Below are 17,227 nucleotides of genomic sequence, written 5' to 3' on the forward strand. Positions count from 1 at the left end.
AAGAGGAAAAATCTGGAGTGAAAGATCTTCAAATGCTTCTGAAGGAGAAAAAAATATTTAGGTCTTACTTTTTAAATTAGAAAGCTGTAAGAAAGCAGAAGCTGCTTAAATAAAGCTAAAACTGGCCTGTGCTCCTCCTCAGCTCCATTCCCTGATCATCTGAGTTAAAGCCGAAACAGTTAATAATTTATTGCAGATATATAGACGTTAATTATGAAATGAAATCAGCTGGAAAAGGCAAGCACTGAACTATCTAATTCCCAAGGGCCTTTCTAACACCACCATGCAATAATGCTGTACGAATATCTGGGTAGCATTGAAATGGCTGAGCTCCCATTTTCTCACTTCTCTCAGTCGAAGGCTTGGCATTAGAATAAAGATGAGATGGAGACAAGATGATGTGTTCACTACGGCTGCACCCTAAATGCACTCTGCATCAAATTATGGTCCTCACTTGGCTAAGGAAATCTTAAAATTTCCTTGCAGGAAACATCCTCCCCCCAAAATAATAATCCAAGAGGGACTACTGGTTCTCCCATTGCTTTAAAACCCGTCAAGATTACTTCACTAACTCAATACGCTTCCCATCTATCAGGAACCTGGAACTCCTCTGATAGTTTTTATTTTGCGAACACAAAGCCATAAAACCATCTGGGTAAAAATGTAACTGTAATTAAGCGGAAACATTCAATTGTGCATGAGCTCAATAAAAATGTGCTCTGTTTTAGTACTGCATAAAAAGTGTTTTAAGACGGCTACTCAGAATTTCCTGAATTTAAAAAGGTATACTACTTTTATGATTCAGCCAATAAATTTCAAGTAAGTGTATATTCATATTAAATATTATCAAATAAACAAATCCTATTAAACAGACAAAATTTCTTCTCACAAAACTGGTCCATGTCTGAAGTCTCTTAGGGCCCTAAGACATAGATTAACATATAATTAAAGGGGTTATTAACTTTTAATGTATAATATTGCTTTTTCCATCAGCACAATGAGTCTTCTTACTAGAATTCACTATATCATTTTCTTAAAAAAGACCAGGGTATCTGCATTTGGCCACTCTAAGTATAGAAACTTCTTCCAGTGTCACTGTCAGCAGAAACATGATCACCCATGGCGTTCTGACTTTTAAACTGGAAAATCATAGGATGTCTTAAGGAGATGTGCATTTACAGTTGATAAAACACTGAACACTTACTAAGTCAAAGAACTGTGCAAAAGACAGGCAGGACAAGTTGAGGCAAAGTGACGGTTCCTTAAAAACTATAAAGACCTTGAAACAAGCAACGATGCTGCAATGAATAGGCTTATATATAAATCTTTTGCTTATATGTGAATATTCCTCTAACACTGATTCCTACAATTGCTGAAAAATAAACATGTCCAAAATTTAAATATATACAAGAAGATCTACCCAATTTACTTCCCTACAATGTATAAGTTTGTGTTCCCCAAGCATGCCCACTGGATATTATTTATCTTCATATTCTGTGCCAATCTATGAATCAAAAATGGTTATTGAAGAAATTTTCTCTCCCTGCTTCCCTATACATTTGAAAAAACAGTGAATTTCCATTCAATATTTATATTTCCTTTTTGGCATATTCACTTATCTATGGATGGTAAGATTACAGATGACTTGTAAATTTATGTATTTTTTAAACTGTCTCTACTCAGCTTGTAGTATTTTGTCATTAGCCTTTCTTTTTAAAATACTAATAGAAAAAGAGCCTGGAATTAGAAATGAAAAAGACCAAAAACCTAACAAAAAATGAGTTGAATATGAACACAAAATTTACAGGATAGGAAACGAGAAAAAAATGTGGAGATGGTCAGTCACACCATAATACAAAAACATGCAAATTAAAACTAATTTGAGATAACTTCATTTCTTTGCCTATTAGATTTTACAAGGATCAAAATGTTTAATAATACCCATGCTGGTGACAGCATATGTGAAAGATGGACTCTGGTTCTCTGCTGACCTCAGAAAGTAAAGCAGCACCCACCTCCATGGGGTGCAATCTGGCAATTTTGCCCCAAAATACCAACACACATGCCCTTTAACAAGGTTATACATGACGTAGGCAAAATGGCATAGCACTATTTATTTAGCACTGATCATAGCAGGAACATACTGGAATCAATCAAATATATATCCACACTGAACTGATTAAGGTGATTATGGCATTTTCTGTAGTCAGATAGAACAACCAAAAAAGAAAGAAGATTCTCTTTACGCACTCATATGTGATAATCTTGCCTGTCAGTGCGTGTGTGGATAAATGTGGCTTTACAAAGCTCTTTATATATACATTTTATTCATTTACGAATCAATTACCTCTGAATCACACAATAGAAAGTATTATAATAACCCTGGTCACCTCTGGAGTGACTGAGTGAGTGAAAGTCGCTCAGTCGTGTCTGACTCTTTGCGACCCCATGGACTATACAGTCCATGGAATTCTCCAGGCCAGAATACTGGAGTGGGTCGCATTTCCCTTCTCCAGGGGATCTTCCCAACCCAGGGATGGAACCCAGGTCTCCCACATTGCAGGTGGATTCTTTACTAGCTGAGTCACAAGGGAAGCTCAACAATACTAGAGAATAGACTGATCCTTTCTCCAGGGGATCTTCCCGACCCAGGAATTGAACAGGGCTCTCCTGCACTGCAGGCGGATTCTTTACCAACTGAGCTATCAGAGAAGCCCGGTCACCTCTGGAATGGGATACTAATAACCGGGGAAAGGGTTTTAGAGGAAGATTGTTTTGTTGCATAACTTTTTGGAGGTGCTGTGTGGTAAAGTCTCGGTCCTTACAATTTTGAAAATGAGTTTATTCTCCCTTTAAAAACCTAAGTGGCAGTTTGGCTGAATCCAGGATTCAAAATCACATTTCCTCAGAAATCTGAAGCTATCAACTCATGACCTTCTCACATTCAGCATTACTAATTCAATCTCTCCTATCAACTTCATACATTTTCATGCAGATAACCTTTCCTTTACTAAACACATAGAATTTGTCTCTTTCTCTTTGACTTTCTAATATTCTGCCACAGTAAGTCTAGGTTTGGGCCTCTATTTATGCTACTCTGAGTTCAATGGTTGATGCTTCCATCTGAAGGTGTGCAACCTCCTTTATCTCTGGGGCAAATTTGATTGACATCATAGAAAGCTCTTACCCTCTACCTAACCAACACAGGTTCCATCAGCTAATTCATCTCAAATCACTGAATGAATTAACATATGCAATATGCTCAACGCTCACAGCAATTAATTCCTCCCTGGTCTTGCTGCACACAATTACTCCCACCAGTCAGCACTGTGTTCACCACGAATCAACTATAGTTGTTTGAACACATATTCACAACATTTAGTAATCACATAATTTAATCAAACCCTAAATACTAACGTCTGGGAAACAGAAGTGCAAAACATGTCTTTGATTTCATGAAAGTTCTGGAAAAACCAGAGAAAGATTAAGTGGCTTAAAAAAAAAGTGCTATAATTTTGTTTGGGATGAAACTGTACAGGATTTGGAAGTTTCAAATGTCCAGGGTTCTACACAGAAATTGCCTTGCATTTGTCTTTTAATTTTTATTCCAAATATAGCAACCTATATTGGAAAATGGTTTTGGCGCATGGTGAGTAAGGCTCACCTGGAGTACCAGTTAGCTGACCTACATTCAAAGGCATAGTATCTGGCCTCACACCCAAAGATTAGCTAATGAATGTATATTCTGGTGATTTATGTTAGAATCAAATGTTTAGGGCTCATTTGTATGCATTTTAAAAACTCTATCCTTTAACTTACTTTCTTAAATTAACTCCCACCAAAGAAATTTGGACCATCTAGATCTGATTCATGGCTTACAACTTTTCTTTTCTGTTTTGCATCCATTTGTCCTTTATATTCTATTCCGGGATAATTTCTAGGTTTGCCTTCTAGGTCACAAACGTACTTACCAGTTCATCTATATAATTTTTATTTCTAATGATCATATAATGTGAGTTCTGTTGTATCTAATCATTTTTTATGGACAGCACTGGTCCTGGATTTTATCCCATGCATGCTAAGTAGCCTCAGTTGTGTCTTTTTTAATTGGAGGCTAATTACTACACAATATCGTAGTGGTTTTTGCCATACATTGACATGAATCAGCCATGGGTGTACATGTGTTCCCCGTCCTGAACCCCCCTCCCACCTCCCTCCGCATGCCATCTCCCTCTGGGTCATCCCAGTGCACCAGCCCTGAGCACTTTTTGTGACGCTATGGACTATAGCCTACCAGGGTCCTCTGTCCATAGGATATATATCCCTTCTTATATTTCAGTTAAAGTATGCTATGTCATCTATTAAGATTGTTGCTCCATGGTTTTAATCAACCAGTTTGATGACCCTCTTTTATATGATTTCTTAAGAGTGTGATATTCATAGGTGTCAGCTCCTCTCTCTATGGTTTCCTGTTCACCCATCTGTTGTGACCAGCTTGCCTCTAGTTACTTGGAGAGCCACGTGGGACCATCTACTGGATGCAGGAAGCCAATGGCTCAGGTTCTGAGAGTGGAGACTGTCTGTCCTCCAGTATCATGTACATGTCAGGAAAGCTCTACCTCTGTTCTCTCCGCTCTTGTCCAGGGACACACATTTGGCCTCTGTTGCTTGGCGCAACTAGATGGCAGACAAGCCCAGGAGTGTTGCTGTTCCAGGGTCCCCTTCCGTTCATGGCCTTCTATTTCCCCATGTGTGCAGTAGCACCTCTGCCGTACCTGCCACCATTCATACATGTTCTCTAATACCTATATGTTTTCCATTAATCTGATCCACAGATTTGCAGTCTTTCAGGAGATATTCAAAATTTCTGATGTACTGATGGCATTCTTTTCAAATACTGCTTTAGATTTATTTAGAATATATTGTCTCTGTCATTCCTAAGATTTGTCTTGAACAAAGTCACTGGATGTGTGAAACTAGTCTGCAATCTTACTTTTTCATTTGGATACTCATTCTACTTCTAGTCCAGTTCTCCTGGATCTGCACTACTCTTTCCCCATCCTCATACCCTCCTCTCCTATTTCTGTACTGGTACTTGGTGAAGCTCCTTGTCCAAAAAGGATGCTCCCAAATATATGTGTTCTAAACTTGCCATAGCTCAGAATACTTTGATTTACATAAGAGAGTAAATTCAAAAACCTGAAATTCACACAGGACTGCAGATTTTGTATCAAGAGCTTTTCAGAACAACTACTATGTAAAACCCTAAACTTACAAAACTCCAAATTTAAGGTTTAGTACTTACTCTTTATCATTCTGGGAAAATAATCTAAATATTACTGAGAGCCATTTCAATAGTTCATTTAAAGAGAATCATAGGCAAGGAATGCACTGATCTAGTTTATCTTGGCCCAGTGCTGAGGTGTGCTTTTTTTTTTTTTAAGTGTTAATTTTGAACAAACATGATTTTTTCAGTCTTTCACGGAATTTAATTTGTTGCTTTCTTGTACTTTTTTTTAGAGATTACTATTTAAAACAGAATAAACTACCATATGCGTAGTTTTATTTAGTGACTTTTACTGGTTGTCTCTAAAAACTAGATATCTTACAACGTTCTGAAAATGAAGAGATTAACAAGAGAGTATCACATAGCACTTGGGACATTCCTACATTTGTACGTAACTCAACTTACTTTATTTCCCTATTTATATTTGTGACTGGCAAGCCAGATTGGGATCTCCTTGAAACATACTAAGCCTTCCTCATCTTCTTTTTGTATTCTCTTTGTATACCATGCCTTGCTCAAAAGGGTCGTTCAATAAATGTTTAATTATGTATTATTATTAATGTGCTCATTAGATCTAATACATGGCTCAAATAAGATTATTTTTCAATATTAGGGACTAATGTGTGTGCTCAGTCACTCAGTCATGTTAGACTCTTCACAACCCCATGGACTGTAGCCCTCCAGGCTCCTCTGTCCATGGGATTCTCCAGGCAAGAATACTGTAGTGGGTTGCCATCTCCTCCTACAGGGGATCTTCCAAACCCAGGGATCGAACCCAGGTCTCCTGTGTCTCCTGCTTTGTAAGGCAGATTCTTTACCATGGTACCACATGGGAAGCCCCCATTAGAGACTAATAAGGGAAAATAAATCATAAGAACATGTCATACATTAAGTGATAGATATACAATTTGTGCTTTTTATAAATAGGAGAAATGGGATCCGGAAACATTAAGTACTTAGAAGAAGCAATACCAGAACCTATAACCAAAATCTCCATTCAACCACTTCTCCCTTCACAGCACAAGTTAGATTGATATTTGGAGAATGAACTGGCCAGTCATAATACTCACCACTCTGCAAGAGTTGATAACTCTTTCCTTAATGATCTATTTCCTTTCATAGAGACTTTTGCTGCTGCTGCTGCTAAGTCGCTTCAGTCCTGTCTGACTCTGTGCGACCCCAGAGACAACAGCCCACCAGGCTCCCCTGTCCCTGGGATTCTCCAGGCAAGAACACTGGAATGGGTTGCCATTTCCTTCTCCAATAGAGACCTTTAGAACCTTTCAAATATGTAATAATCCAAAAGGTGTTGAAGAATTCAAGCACAAGTGGAAAAAATTCACTATTGAGCGAGGGGAAAGGAAAGTATACTTCCTGATCTACTCTTCTTTATGTAACTGACAACCAGAAAGCTTTTACTGAGAAGAAACTGGTGCAAACTAAAGGAGTTGCATTTATAAAGAATGCTGCTGCTGCTGCTAAGTCACTTCAGTCGTGTCCAACTCTGTGTGACCCCGGAGACGGCAGCCCACCAGGCTCCCCCGTCCCTGGGATTCTCCAAGCAAGAACACAGGAGTGGGTTGCCATTGCCTTCTCCAATGCATGAAAGTGAAAAGTCAAAGTGAAGTTGCTCAGTCGTGTCCGACTCTTAGCGACCCCATGGACTGCAGCCCACCAGGCTCCTCTGTCCATGGGATTCTCCAGGCAAGAGTACTAGAGTGGTGTGCACCTTCATATAAAGACATCAGGATGCCTCACATTAGAATTACTGGATCACAGAATTTTGGAAACGGAGAGGAACAACAATGTAGTCCTACAATAATCAACAGTTGAACAGAAAAGGTCCAGGCCCTAGCAGACAAGACGTTTGAGGTCTGCTCTCACCTGACAGTTTAGGATCACTTCCCCTTATTGCACTTTCTGGCCTCCTCAGAGGAAACATGTTTGTTTGTTTGTTTGTTTGTTTTTTCCCACTCCCTTGATAGGCTCTACATTTTCACATCACTCAGTCTCTTCCCTCTATCCTCAGCATTCCCAGCCCTTCCGTGCCTGGAGAAATTCGGCTTCTCCTGCTTCAAAATCCACTGAACCTCTATTTCCCTTGGGAAGCTTTCCCAAACTCCCCAAGCATGACTTAGCCTCAGGCATACATTTGATTTATCATGCTGGTATGTCACTGTTTCATGACTACTTATATCCTATCTACTTGTATATGATGTTCTAATCTGCAAGCCCCTAGGATATATTTAGCATGCAGGAAAATTCTCATTCTATCATCCAATTTCAATTAAATCATCAGATACTCATTTTACTTATGAAAACTGGATCCCAGAGAGGTAAGGAACTTGTCAATCTTCAGGGAATAGGCCAATGTCAGAGCTCAGATAACAAATTATGTTTTCTCTTTCCTAATCCACCCTCAAAGGGAAAGGGCTGGCATAGTGGAGTCTAGAGTAACAAACCTACCCTTCTTGGCTATTTGCCTAAATTTTTACTCCAAGTCTGACTGCTACACTGTATTTCTGGTGAACTCAGTTTTCCTCAACAACAAAGACTTCCCAGTTCAGAATACATATATGTGGCTAATAGGAAAAGTGAGTAAAAGTCCAACATGATAAACAGCGAGGTATGTCAAACTCCTATTCAGTCTATGAAAAACCTACTCATAATTGTAACTTTGCTCCTCTAAGGATGGAGAGAAGGCATAGTTCATTTGGAAAATCTGACCAAAAGCCCACACTGAACACAGAGAAATGCTTTATCCCCTACTGCTTCTACTGCATCAGGAACTTTTTATATGTAATTATTTAATCCCTGGCCAAAATCCAGTGGACAATGAAATCCCTACAGAATGTCTCCCCCAGTGAAGTGTTCAAACATTAGTTCCACAAAAAACATTTTTTAAAGTTTTTCATGTAATTTTTCCATGTCATTTTTTTCACTTATGGCTAAAAATGTCCATATTTGAATATTCACTATTATGAGCATCTGCTAAAATATAGCCCTATTCAGCATTTTACATCACTTTTGCTATGGGACCTTAGAAGGGCATAGGTAAAAAATTCCAGTTTCATTTTGTTTGGATTTTAAACCATTTTTTCCATCTCATGGCTTTGGGTGGCTTTGACTGTGCTGATGTCTTCTGCTGTCCATTACTACTGGATTTTTCTCCAAATGAGCAGGTTGCTTTTAGGGAAGTCCTTGTGGATCTCATCAATGGCTCAATTGGAATATCAAAATGAAGACACAAATCACATGGGTGTTTATAATATTTTGCGGATTTTGCCTTAAAGAATTATTAAAGTTTTCAGTGATGATGGCCATACAAGGTGTATGTACTTAACTCCACTGAAATGGACCTATAGCGATGGTACTTCTACGTTGCAAGTTATGTCTACCACAAAGTAAAGGCCAACGTAACAGGAGGTAACAATTATCCCACACCCTGGGTCAAAACAGAAGGGGTGGAAGTCACTATTGTTCAGATAGAGCAAATGGCTTTTATTTTCTAGTTCCAGCTGGCCTCTGAGCCAGGCTCTCAGCCGCGCTACTTTCCTCCCTGGAGTGGAGAAAAAGAAAAGAAACTATGGCCAAATAGTATGTAAACCTTAGAAATGTTAAATCTTAGAATCATAACCCTTCAAGTTCTGATTGGATTCTCTGTCATCCATTAGTCAGCTGCTCGTGGCCTTTGACTTAACTCCTTCTCCACTCGTTTCTCACAAGAACAGTGAACAGGTGTCCCGCGTGAGCGTGGATGTGTCTAAATTCCAGACAGATGTCAGAATATAACTCCCTAGGGAACTGTTCTGACAACTCTGAAGTAGGACATGAGAAAGAAAGAAAAAAAAAAAAAAAAACTTATGAGATAATAGATGAGAAACTGGAGGCGGAGGCAAGGAGGAGGAGATTGAGCAGAGAACGAACTTGTTATCTTCCAGTCTCCTAAAAGACACCACGTGGTGGGCTTATTTTGAAAAGCAGAAACAAAACCAGTGGGAAGGGTTGCAAGGAGACAGTGTTACCTAGTAATTCCAAAAAAATTTATAAGCATCTAGCAGAAGATTATTAATCCATTCAATTAGATTTCGGATTCACTGACTGCCCTGGAGGTGTTCTGTGGGCGCTAAATGGTGGAGACTCGGGTGGTGTAGGCTGGGCGAAGTTCAGGGCGCGCTCTGAACGGGATGAGGTGCAGGCAAATTTGCCTGGTCTACAAGGGGAGAGGGAGGAGTGGCAGGGGAAGAGGAGAGCTGGGGAAGGAAAGGGGCTTACCAGGCCACCTCCGCAGGTGCTGAAAGAGGCCAGCGAGCCGGGTTGCCGCAGCACAGCCCCGGTGTAGAAGCAGGCGGCGTCATGCGGCGCGGGAGGGCGCGGGGCGGCTGCCTCCCGCGTGGGGACCGGGCCCGGGCCCGGACTCGGCCTCTGTTCCACAGCGAAGCGCGGCGCCAGGAAGCGGCCGTCTCTCCGGAGCAGCAGGTAGAGGTCCCGGGAGAAGGCCGGGATCCGCAGCAGAACCTCGTCGCCGTCCGGCTCGGCTGGCTGGGCTGGGGGCGGAGACGGGGGCGGCGGCTGCCACGAGGCCGGGGCGCCCGGGGACAGGGCGGCAGCCCCGCTAGATCCCCGCGGCAGCTCATGAGACTCGAGCTCCTCATCCTCTTCGCCCCCGGGCGGCGGGGGTCGGGGCCGCGGCTCAGATCCGCCTTCCACAGGCTCCTGGGGCGGCGCCGGGGCCACGGAGCGCACCTCGCGGGAGCTGCTGGCTGCCGGCGCCCGGACGCCTCCGCCGCCCGTGGCTCCGCGCGCCCAGCCTGGGTCCGCGCTGCCCCCGCTGCCGCCGGCCGAGTCCACCGGCTCCCGGCGCCAGAGTGCAGGAAACACGACTTCCCACTCCTCGCGGTCGGGGGCGAACTGCAGCCCTGCGGGCGGGGCAGACAGAAGTGCGGGGCTTAAAGAGCCGCGGCCTCAGTTGCACAAGCATCCCAGAGTTCACACTCCGCACACACACAGGGCTCACGGCTAACGCGCTGGAGACCACCCGTCTAGCCCCTGAAACTTACAACCCCTGAAGTCTGGCGATCAGATTACAGACCCCAGCATTTTCAAAATAAAAGTACGATTATCGGGGCGGGGGGAGGGGGAAAGCGGGGCTGCAAAGTTTGGTGACAGCACTTAGTTGCAGAAAAGAAAACCGGTGCAAAGGCTCCAGCACAATTAAAAGTTTTCCTTCAGTATCTGCCAGAGCAATTTCTTTACTTCCCAGATTTCCTCCAGGTGCTGTAAACGTACCTTTGCACATATTAACTCTCAGGAGAGGAAAACTAAGCATTTCACGTTGTTGAAATGAGGCCACGAGAAGTGCACTTAGCTCAGGAGCGTGACCCTCTGCCCACACTCTGGGTTTTGTTTTTTTTTTAAATTGCTGCCCGCTGACTGAAGCGACTTTGCAGCAGCAGCAAGCCCTGCTCACCGCGCACAGTTGCGCCAGCCCCAGCGACCCGTGCGTTCCTGGTCTCTGGCTGGGGAAATTGGAAAAGCAAGCCCAAAGTCACGGAAGAACTTACCTGCAACGATCCCATTCGACAGGACCCCCAGCTGGTAGAGGAGGCAGCAGCAGCAGATTTGAGTCAGGCGCATCTCGCGGCTCTTCCCCAGACCGCGCTCCCGGGCCGCGCGCGCGCCTCCTTTTGCGCGATCCACCGCCGGCGCCTCCGCCGCCGCCGCCGCCTCCCGGAGCGCAAGGAGGCCGGGCGGCGAGTTTGCCCAGGCCCTTTGTCTGCCGGGGGGTGGGGTGGGGGGTGCTCTGTGACTCCGAGAGGCTGCCGGAGCACGGCTGGGGGTGGGGTGGGGGAGGAGCGGGGGCAGGCAGCGCCGCGGCCCCGCAGCGCCCCGGCTCCCCGGCGAATTAGGTGAGGAGTCTTATTTTCTGTGTTCTGGATGTCGCAGGAGTTTCCGGAGCCCCTCAGGACAGCCCCGCCACGGTCAGCCGAGAGCCGGCAGGCGCAAGGCGGGCAGCGCTGCCTCAGGACTGGCGGAGGACGGCCCCGCGCGGGCAGGAGCGCCGCAGTGTCCGAGCTGAGGCTCGTCGCCGGCACCCGCGCGGAACTGCCAGGGGCTGGTGCCACGGTCCCGGCAGCCGGGCTTGTGCCAAGCTCCGCACCCTCCTCGGGACCGGCTCCGGGTTCCCACCCGCCGCGGCGCGGCAGGGAATTTGGAAGGGGATGAGGGGAAGACACTACTCGTGAGGTGGGTGTGGAGAGGATTAAAAAAAAAAAAAAAAAGACTGAGGCAGATCCGACGAGAAAAAGGAACCAAGGGGCGGCCGCCAACCGTGACTTTGCGGGACAAAGGTCCCAGAACACTGCACACGTGCTCACACGCGCGGTTGGGGTGGGGTGGGGACCCAAATTCCCTCACCTGACTCCTGATTGGCCATTCTGGGAGGCGGATTTGCATCCTTAGGCTGCACCTCCTTCTCCCTGCTGAGGTGTGTGCAGGTAGAAGGGCCGTCCCCTCCCCACCTCCCACCCCTTTACAAGGGGTTCCTCTTTCAGTGGAGTTCCCCACCCATCCGCACAGCACACAAAGCCAAATTTAGTGCAGACTGGAGCACAAAGCAGCGGCCCCATTTGCCAACGACCTTTGATTTTTCTTCCCATCTTTGTCTCTAGGAATCTTCTACGCCTGGAGATAATGTAATTCGTCATGGAGTGTGCTTCAAAGGTTCCCAGGACAGTAGACACCCTGACATTTCAGAGCCCTTGTCCCACCTTATCTTTCTGGCTTTCCATTCGTGAGTGCTATCAGTTTCCCTCTCTCTCCCTTTCTCTCTCTCATACACACTCCAAACAACAGTAAGATGAAGGAAACCAGCATTAAATACTGTAGTCTAAAGATCTCAAGCCAAGTGAGTTTATTTTGCCCTTTTACCTTTTGCCCTTGTTCCTTTAAAAAAAGATGTTTTTAGTACTTCTGTCTTTGAAGAGCAGTTCAACCTTAAATATTCTTGCTTCTTCTGTGGCAGCTCTTCGTAGTTCCTACTCCCCCCCCCCCCCCACCTTTCTCTTGGTCACATCGAAACGTTCACATCAGGCTCCAGGGTGATTGATCTAGCCTGCCATTTGCAGCCTCAGAACTAGGCCAGGTGCCTATAAATAAGAGTTAATGCAAATCCGTTTTTTAAAATTCCAGCACTGAGGTTGGTTCCCCACATCCTTTGTTGTTTTACCTTCTGTTCTTAGTGTCAAAGGTGACTACTCTGTCTTTAAGGGAGGCAGATGATCTTATTTCAAAGGAAACCCATTGTTTGAATAAGCAGAGTCCTAGAATACTTTCTTTGAGTTGTCCGGAATTTCAAAACAAACACAAAGACACTCTAGGTATGTCTGTCTCCAAACCTTGTCTTGTAAAATCTCTAGAGCTGGAGTAACTAGGGTGGGTGTGGGTTTCCAGACACTCAAGAAGTATCTGGTTTGCTTAGGCGCCTACACCCTCGTTTTTATGGGACTCAATTATATGGAGTTAAAACTAGGCAAGAAATCAGAGGCAGTTTATTTTTAAGAAATAAAGCAAATTTTTAACACTGAAGGTTAGTTTCAACGAAACACCTCCACAAGGATTTGAATCTTAAAGCGTTTCTCATGTAATTTTAACCAAAACATCAACAACAATGTAAAACTGTAGAAGAAATGCCCATTGAATTGTGTGTATTTGTTGGAGTACATTTGTGATTCCTTAAAACTAGATGAGCTGTATGATTATATTTAAAAGCACAGATTGCCTATGTAAGTTCTCATCTTTCCCTTTTCTTTTCTCCAGCTATATAACAGCCATTAACCATCCCAATCCCTTACAGTAAAGGTTAATACTGATTGTTACAGAAAAGTTTGCCTAACTCCCAGCTGGTTCTACTCTTTCTCCTATTTGAAATACTCTTATAATTTATTTGTCTATTTTCAAAGGCTTTTATAAATCATTTGGGTTGTAATGACTCGTGTAAATATTTCTTCTACTAGACTATCAATTTTCTGGAAAGGTAGGAATTATTTCTTTTGTATATCTTTCTTTACATCACCCTGTCTAATACAGAGATTTATCTACCAAATGCGTGTGGAAATTCTCAGGAAATTCTCTAAGATGCTTTAGAAGATGATAGAGATTGATTTCTGTGTGGTATTTGATTCCAATTCCTTGATCCAGAATTACAAGGCTATATCTGTTGGTGATCAGTTACTATCAGCATGATTTATCTATCTTACAGAGAGAATAAGTCTAAGAGAGAAATGACTTGTGTGAAGATTTTTTGATTAAGTAGAAGAGACTCAAGAGGTGCAAGTAAGAGCATCAGTTAAATTGGGTGTGAGTATGTATGTACGTGAAAAAAGAGAACTAGCCTGATTTGGAATTTATTGGATTGTACGTGATGAAATAGAGGAGAAAAGGCAGGACTGTGACATGTGTGTGCATTACCAACCCTAGAGGAAGAAAAGAGCAGCTGGGAAAAATATGTTAGTAAAGACAGGTCACTACATATGTCACCAGATGGTAGCTAGCGTCAACCAAGCCCTGCTTTTATGGGGTGGAGGTAAGTGACAAAGCATCAGAGTAAGTGGAACCAACTGTTCTTATACCCCGGGTGCTCACGTGTTGCATTTTATAACCCATGCTTCTTTATGTAGAAAGTTGACTTTGAGGCCTTCAGCTCTTCATCATTCTCTTCACTCATTGGCCCTAAGCCTCTCATGACCTAAAGCTAGTTTCAAATCCTTTCCTGACTCCAAAAAACTTTAAAATCTTAAGAAAATACAAAGAACCCTTTCACTGAGCTGCATGAGGATATCAACTCCAGGTAGCACTCCATCTAAATCGAAATCAAGACTTAAGCTAGTTCTGGCCATGATAGAGTAACAGGAACCAGATTTAACTCTCGCCTTAAGCAATTAGAAAACAGACAAAATGTAAAAAACACTGTTTTCCCCAGCATACTACCTGGTAGCAACTTAGAAGCTTCAGCACAGGGAAGAGAAATCTAAACAGAGTCCTGAAGACTAGCTGAGTTGAGAAGACAGAGCAAGATGGCTAGAATTTACAGGACACCATATACCAGAGAGGAGAGAGTAGCATAGAGAGTGTACACGCATGCTAAGTCACTTCGGTTGTGTCAGACTCTGCGACCCTATGGACTGTAGTCCTCCAGCCTCCTCTATCCGTGGTATTCTCCAGGCAAGAATACTGGAGTGGGTTGCCATGCCATCCTTCATGGGATCGTCTCCACCCAGGGATCAAACTCACATCTGATGTCTCTTGCGTTGGCAGGTGGGTTCTGTACCACTAATGCCACCTGGAAAGCCCACACAGAGAATGTAGTGATTAGCTATTGCTGCATAACAAACTTAGCAGTTTGAAACAACAAACATTATATCTCACATGGTTTCTGAGGATCAGGAATCTACAAGTAGCTAAACTGAATATTTCTGCTTGGGGTTTCACACAACATTTCAGTCAAACTGCTGACCAAGACTATGGTTTCTGAAGACTTAGTAAAGATAAAGGTTCTATTTTCAAAGTCACATAACAGTTGACAGGAATCTTTGTCATATTGACTTCTCCATAGGGCCTCTCATTACATGTGTTGCCTCCAAACAAGTGATGCAGGAGAGATACTGCACCAAAACTGGAAGCTATGGTCTTTTTATAACCCAATATTGAAGATGACATACCATTATTTCCACCATATTCTCTTCATTGGAAGCAAATCACTACATCCAGCTCACACTCAAAGGGAGAAGTAGCGAAGAATTTATGGACATATTTTTAAAACCGTAAGAGGGCACTTATGACTTCTGGCAAAAAATTATCTGCACTCCCTTCATGTGTAAAATACACTCATCCTCTAAAGTGAAAGTGAAGTCGCTCAGTCGTGCCCGACTCTTTGCGACCCCGTGGACTGTAGCCTACCAGGCTCCTCTGTCCATGGGATTCTCCAGGCAAGAATACTGGAGTGGGTTGCCATTTCCTTCTCCAACTCATCCTCTAAGTCTCCTATCAAAAGGTTCATCTTATTGAACATTAGCTCAAAGTTCATTAAGGAGAGCTCTTTGAATTTAGTCCTCTCTATATATACATTTGTGAATCTAAAGGAGCAATTTATCTGCCTCTCAATACCCCCACTATATTGTGGTAGAACAAGCAGAGGATAATTGCTATAGACATTTATGCTCGAAAGGAAGAAAAGAAGGCACTTGTTCACAGCAATTCTGAAATCCTATTGTCAAAATGTAAAGTTCCTTGACTATGCCTGAAGGTCTGAGAACAACTCTCCATAGCTCTGGGCTCTGCCCTCTGAGAACTTATATCTACCCTGGTTGAGTCATCCTTTCATTTTCATGAAAGGTAGTAAGAATTTGCAGCTGAGAACTTTTCTCACTTGATGGCCTGACAGTAGAATTCATGGTTCCAACAACTTCATAGCATTTTATATAATCTCTGCCCCCTTTTGGCCAGAAATATTTCTGCAAATGTAATTCTATTTTTCAAACTTTGTGTCTTCTGCAAATCTTTAATGGGGGGTCACTTCATTAGACACAGGTATACTCTCAAACCTCCATAAGCTTAAACCCTTCCCTACCTTGAGTTTCTGATGAAACTGTTAGAGACAGCACTCTTAGACTTCTTAGGAGCCCTGTTGTTCGACTGAAAGGATCTGGGAGATACACATTGAAACACTTTCAAGGGCCTGTACTCTAGGAAACTCTGAGTGGCCACATGTAATCTTAACAAGGGACTTTACAACCAAACCTTTGGCTTCATCATTAGATCATGGTTTCCTGAAACCATGTACCTGTACCTCTTTTATCTGATGCAATTTGATCATAATTATCTTAATTGTTAAAGTAATTATTTGATTTTAATTATTCAGCATTATTTTCCAGAAAAAGTCTGAAATTTTTCAGAGCCATCAAGATATAGCTGGTTTTTATTAACAGTTTTTATTCAGTTTATCTCTCTTCTTTCACATTTTCTATAAGAAGAAATAAACCAAGTAGTACCTTCAGCATTTTTTTGGAAGTCTTCTTAGATTGATGAACCAGTACATTCTCCTGCTGCAGACAATGCTGTTCCTAAATAAAAAGGATTCCTTTTCCTTTAGTTTTCTATAATATTTACCTCACTTTCCTACAAACCCTTACCTATTGCTTTACTGAATGTCATATGGCTTCAAGTAAAAGCTTTTTAAAGGTATTAAACAAATTAAATTTGTAGTTAAAAAACTTTCAAAAAAGAAATGTCTAGTTCCAGATGGTTTCAGTGGTTAATTCTACTGAACATTTGTTTTTAAAGTAACACCAATTCTACATAATCTTTTCCAGAAAATAGAAGACCACACTTTGCAACTAATTTTATGAGGCTGACATTACCCTTATATCATAACCAGACAAAGCCAGTACAAAAAGGGAAAATACAGACCAATATCTCTCATGAATATAGATGCAAAATCAACAAAATATTAGCAAATTGAATCCAGAAATATATAAGAAAAATAATGTAATATGACCAGTGAGGTTTATTTAAGAAATGCAAGGCTAGTTCAATATTCCAAAATCAATCAATGTAATCCACCATAACAACAGGCCACAGAAGAAAACCACATGACTATACCAAATGATGCAGAAAAGGCATTTTACAAAATTCGATAGCCATTCATGATTAAAACCCTTAGCAAACTGGAATAGCAAGGGAAGAGAAATTCTTCAACTGGGTACAGAATATTTGCTTTTTAAAATTGCAACTAAGAGTGAAGAACTGAATGGTATCACTCTAAAACTGAGACCAAGGCGTGGCTGTCCACTCTCTCTACTCCTATTCAGCACAGTGTGGGGAATTCTAACTAGTACCATAAAGCAAAAAAAAAGAAAAGCAATACAAAATGGAAAAAGATAA

At 42.5% G+C, this 17,227-nt stretch overlaps 1 protein-coding gene across 2 annotated transcripts in view; it reads right to left on the reverse strand.

Moving 5' to 3' along the window:
* The window catches only part of ADAMTS19 (ADAM metallopeptidase with thrombospondin type 1 motif 19), a 276,661-nt gene extending 260,254 nt beyond the window's left edge, over positions 1–16,407 (reverse strand). The window contains exons 1-3 of one of the 2 annotated variants that reach the window (XM_086410488.1): positions 16,336–16,407; positions 10,852–14,627; positions 9,563–10,206 (exon numbers count right to left, since the gene is read on the reverse strand). In XM_086410488.1, the coding sequence (XP_086266614.1) occupies positions 9,563–10,206; positions 10,852–10,924 (717 nt within the window). In that variant the 5' untranslated portion in view covers positions 10,925–14,627; positions 16,336–16,407. Of the gene's footprint in view, positions 1–9,562; positions 10,207–10,851; positions 14,628–16,335 lie in introns of those variants that run through there. The other variant, XM_086410489.1, reaches the window with a different exon arrangement.
* Positions 16,408–17,227: the final 820 nt, after the last annotated feature.

This window comes from Bos grunniens, chromosome 7 (genome assembly GCF_055505025.1).
Source record: "Bos grunniens cultivar Pamir isolate PY7600 chromosome 7, Bosgru_T2T1.0, whole genome shotgun sequence".
In the NCBI taxonomy this organism is placed as follows: Eukaryota; Metazoa; Chordata; class Mammalia; order Artiodactyla; family Bovidae; genus Bos; species Bos grunniens.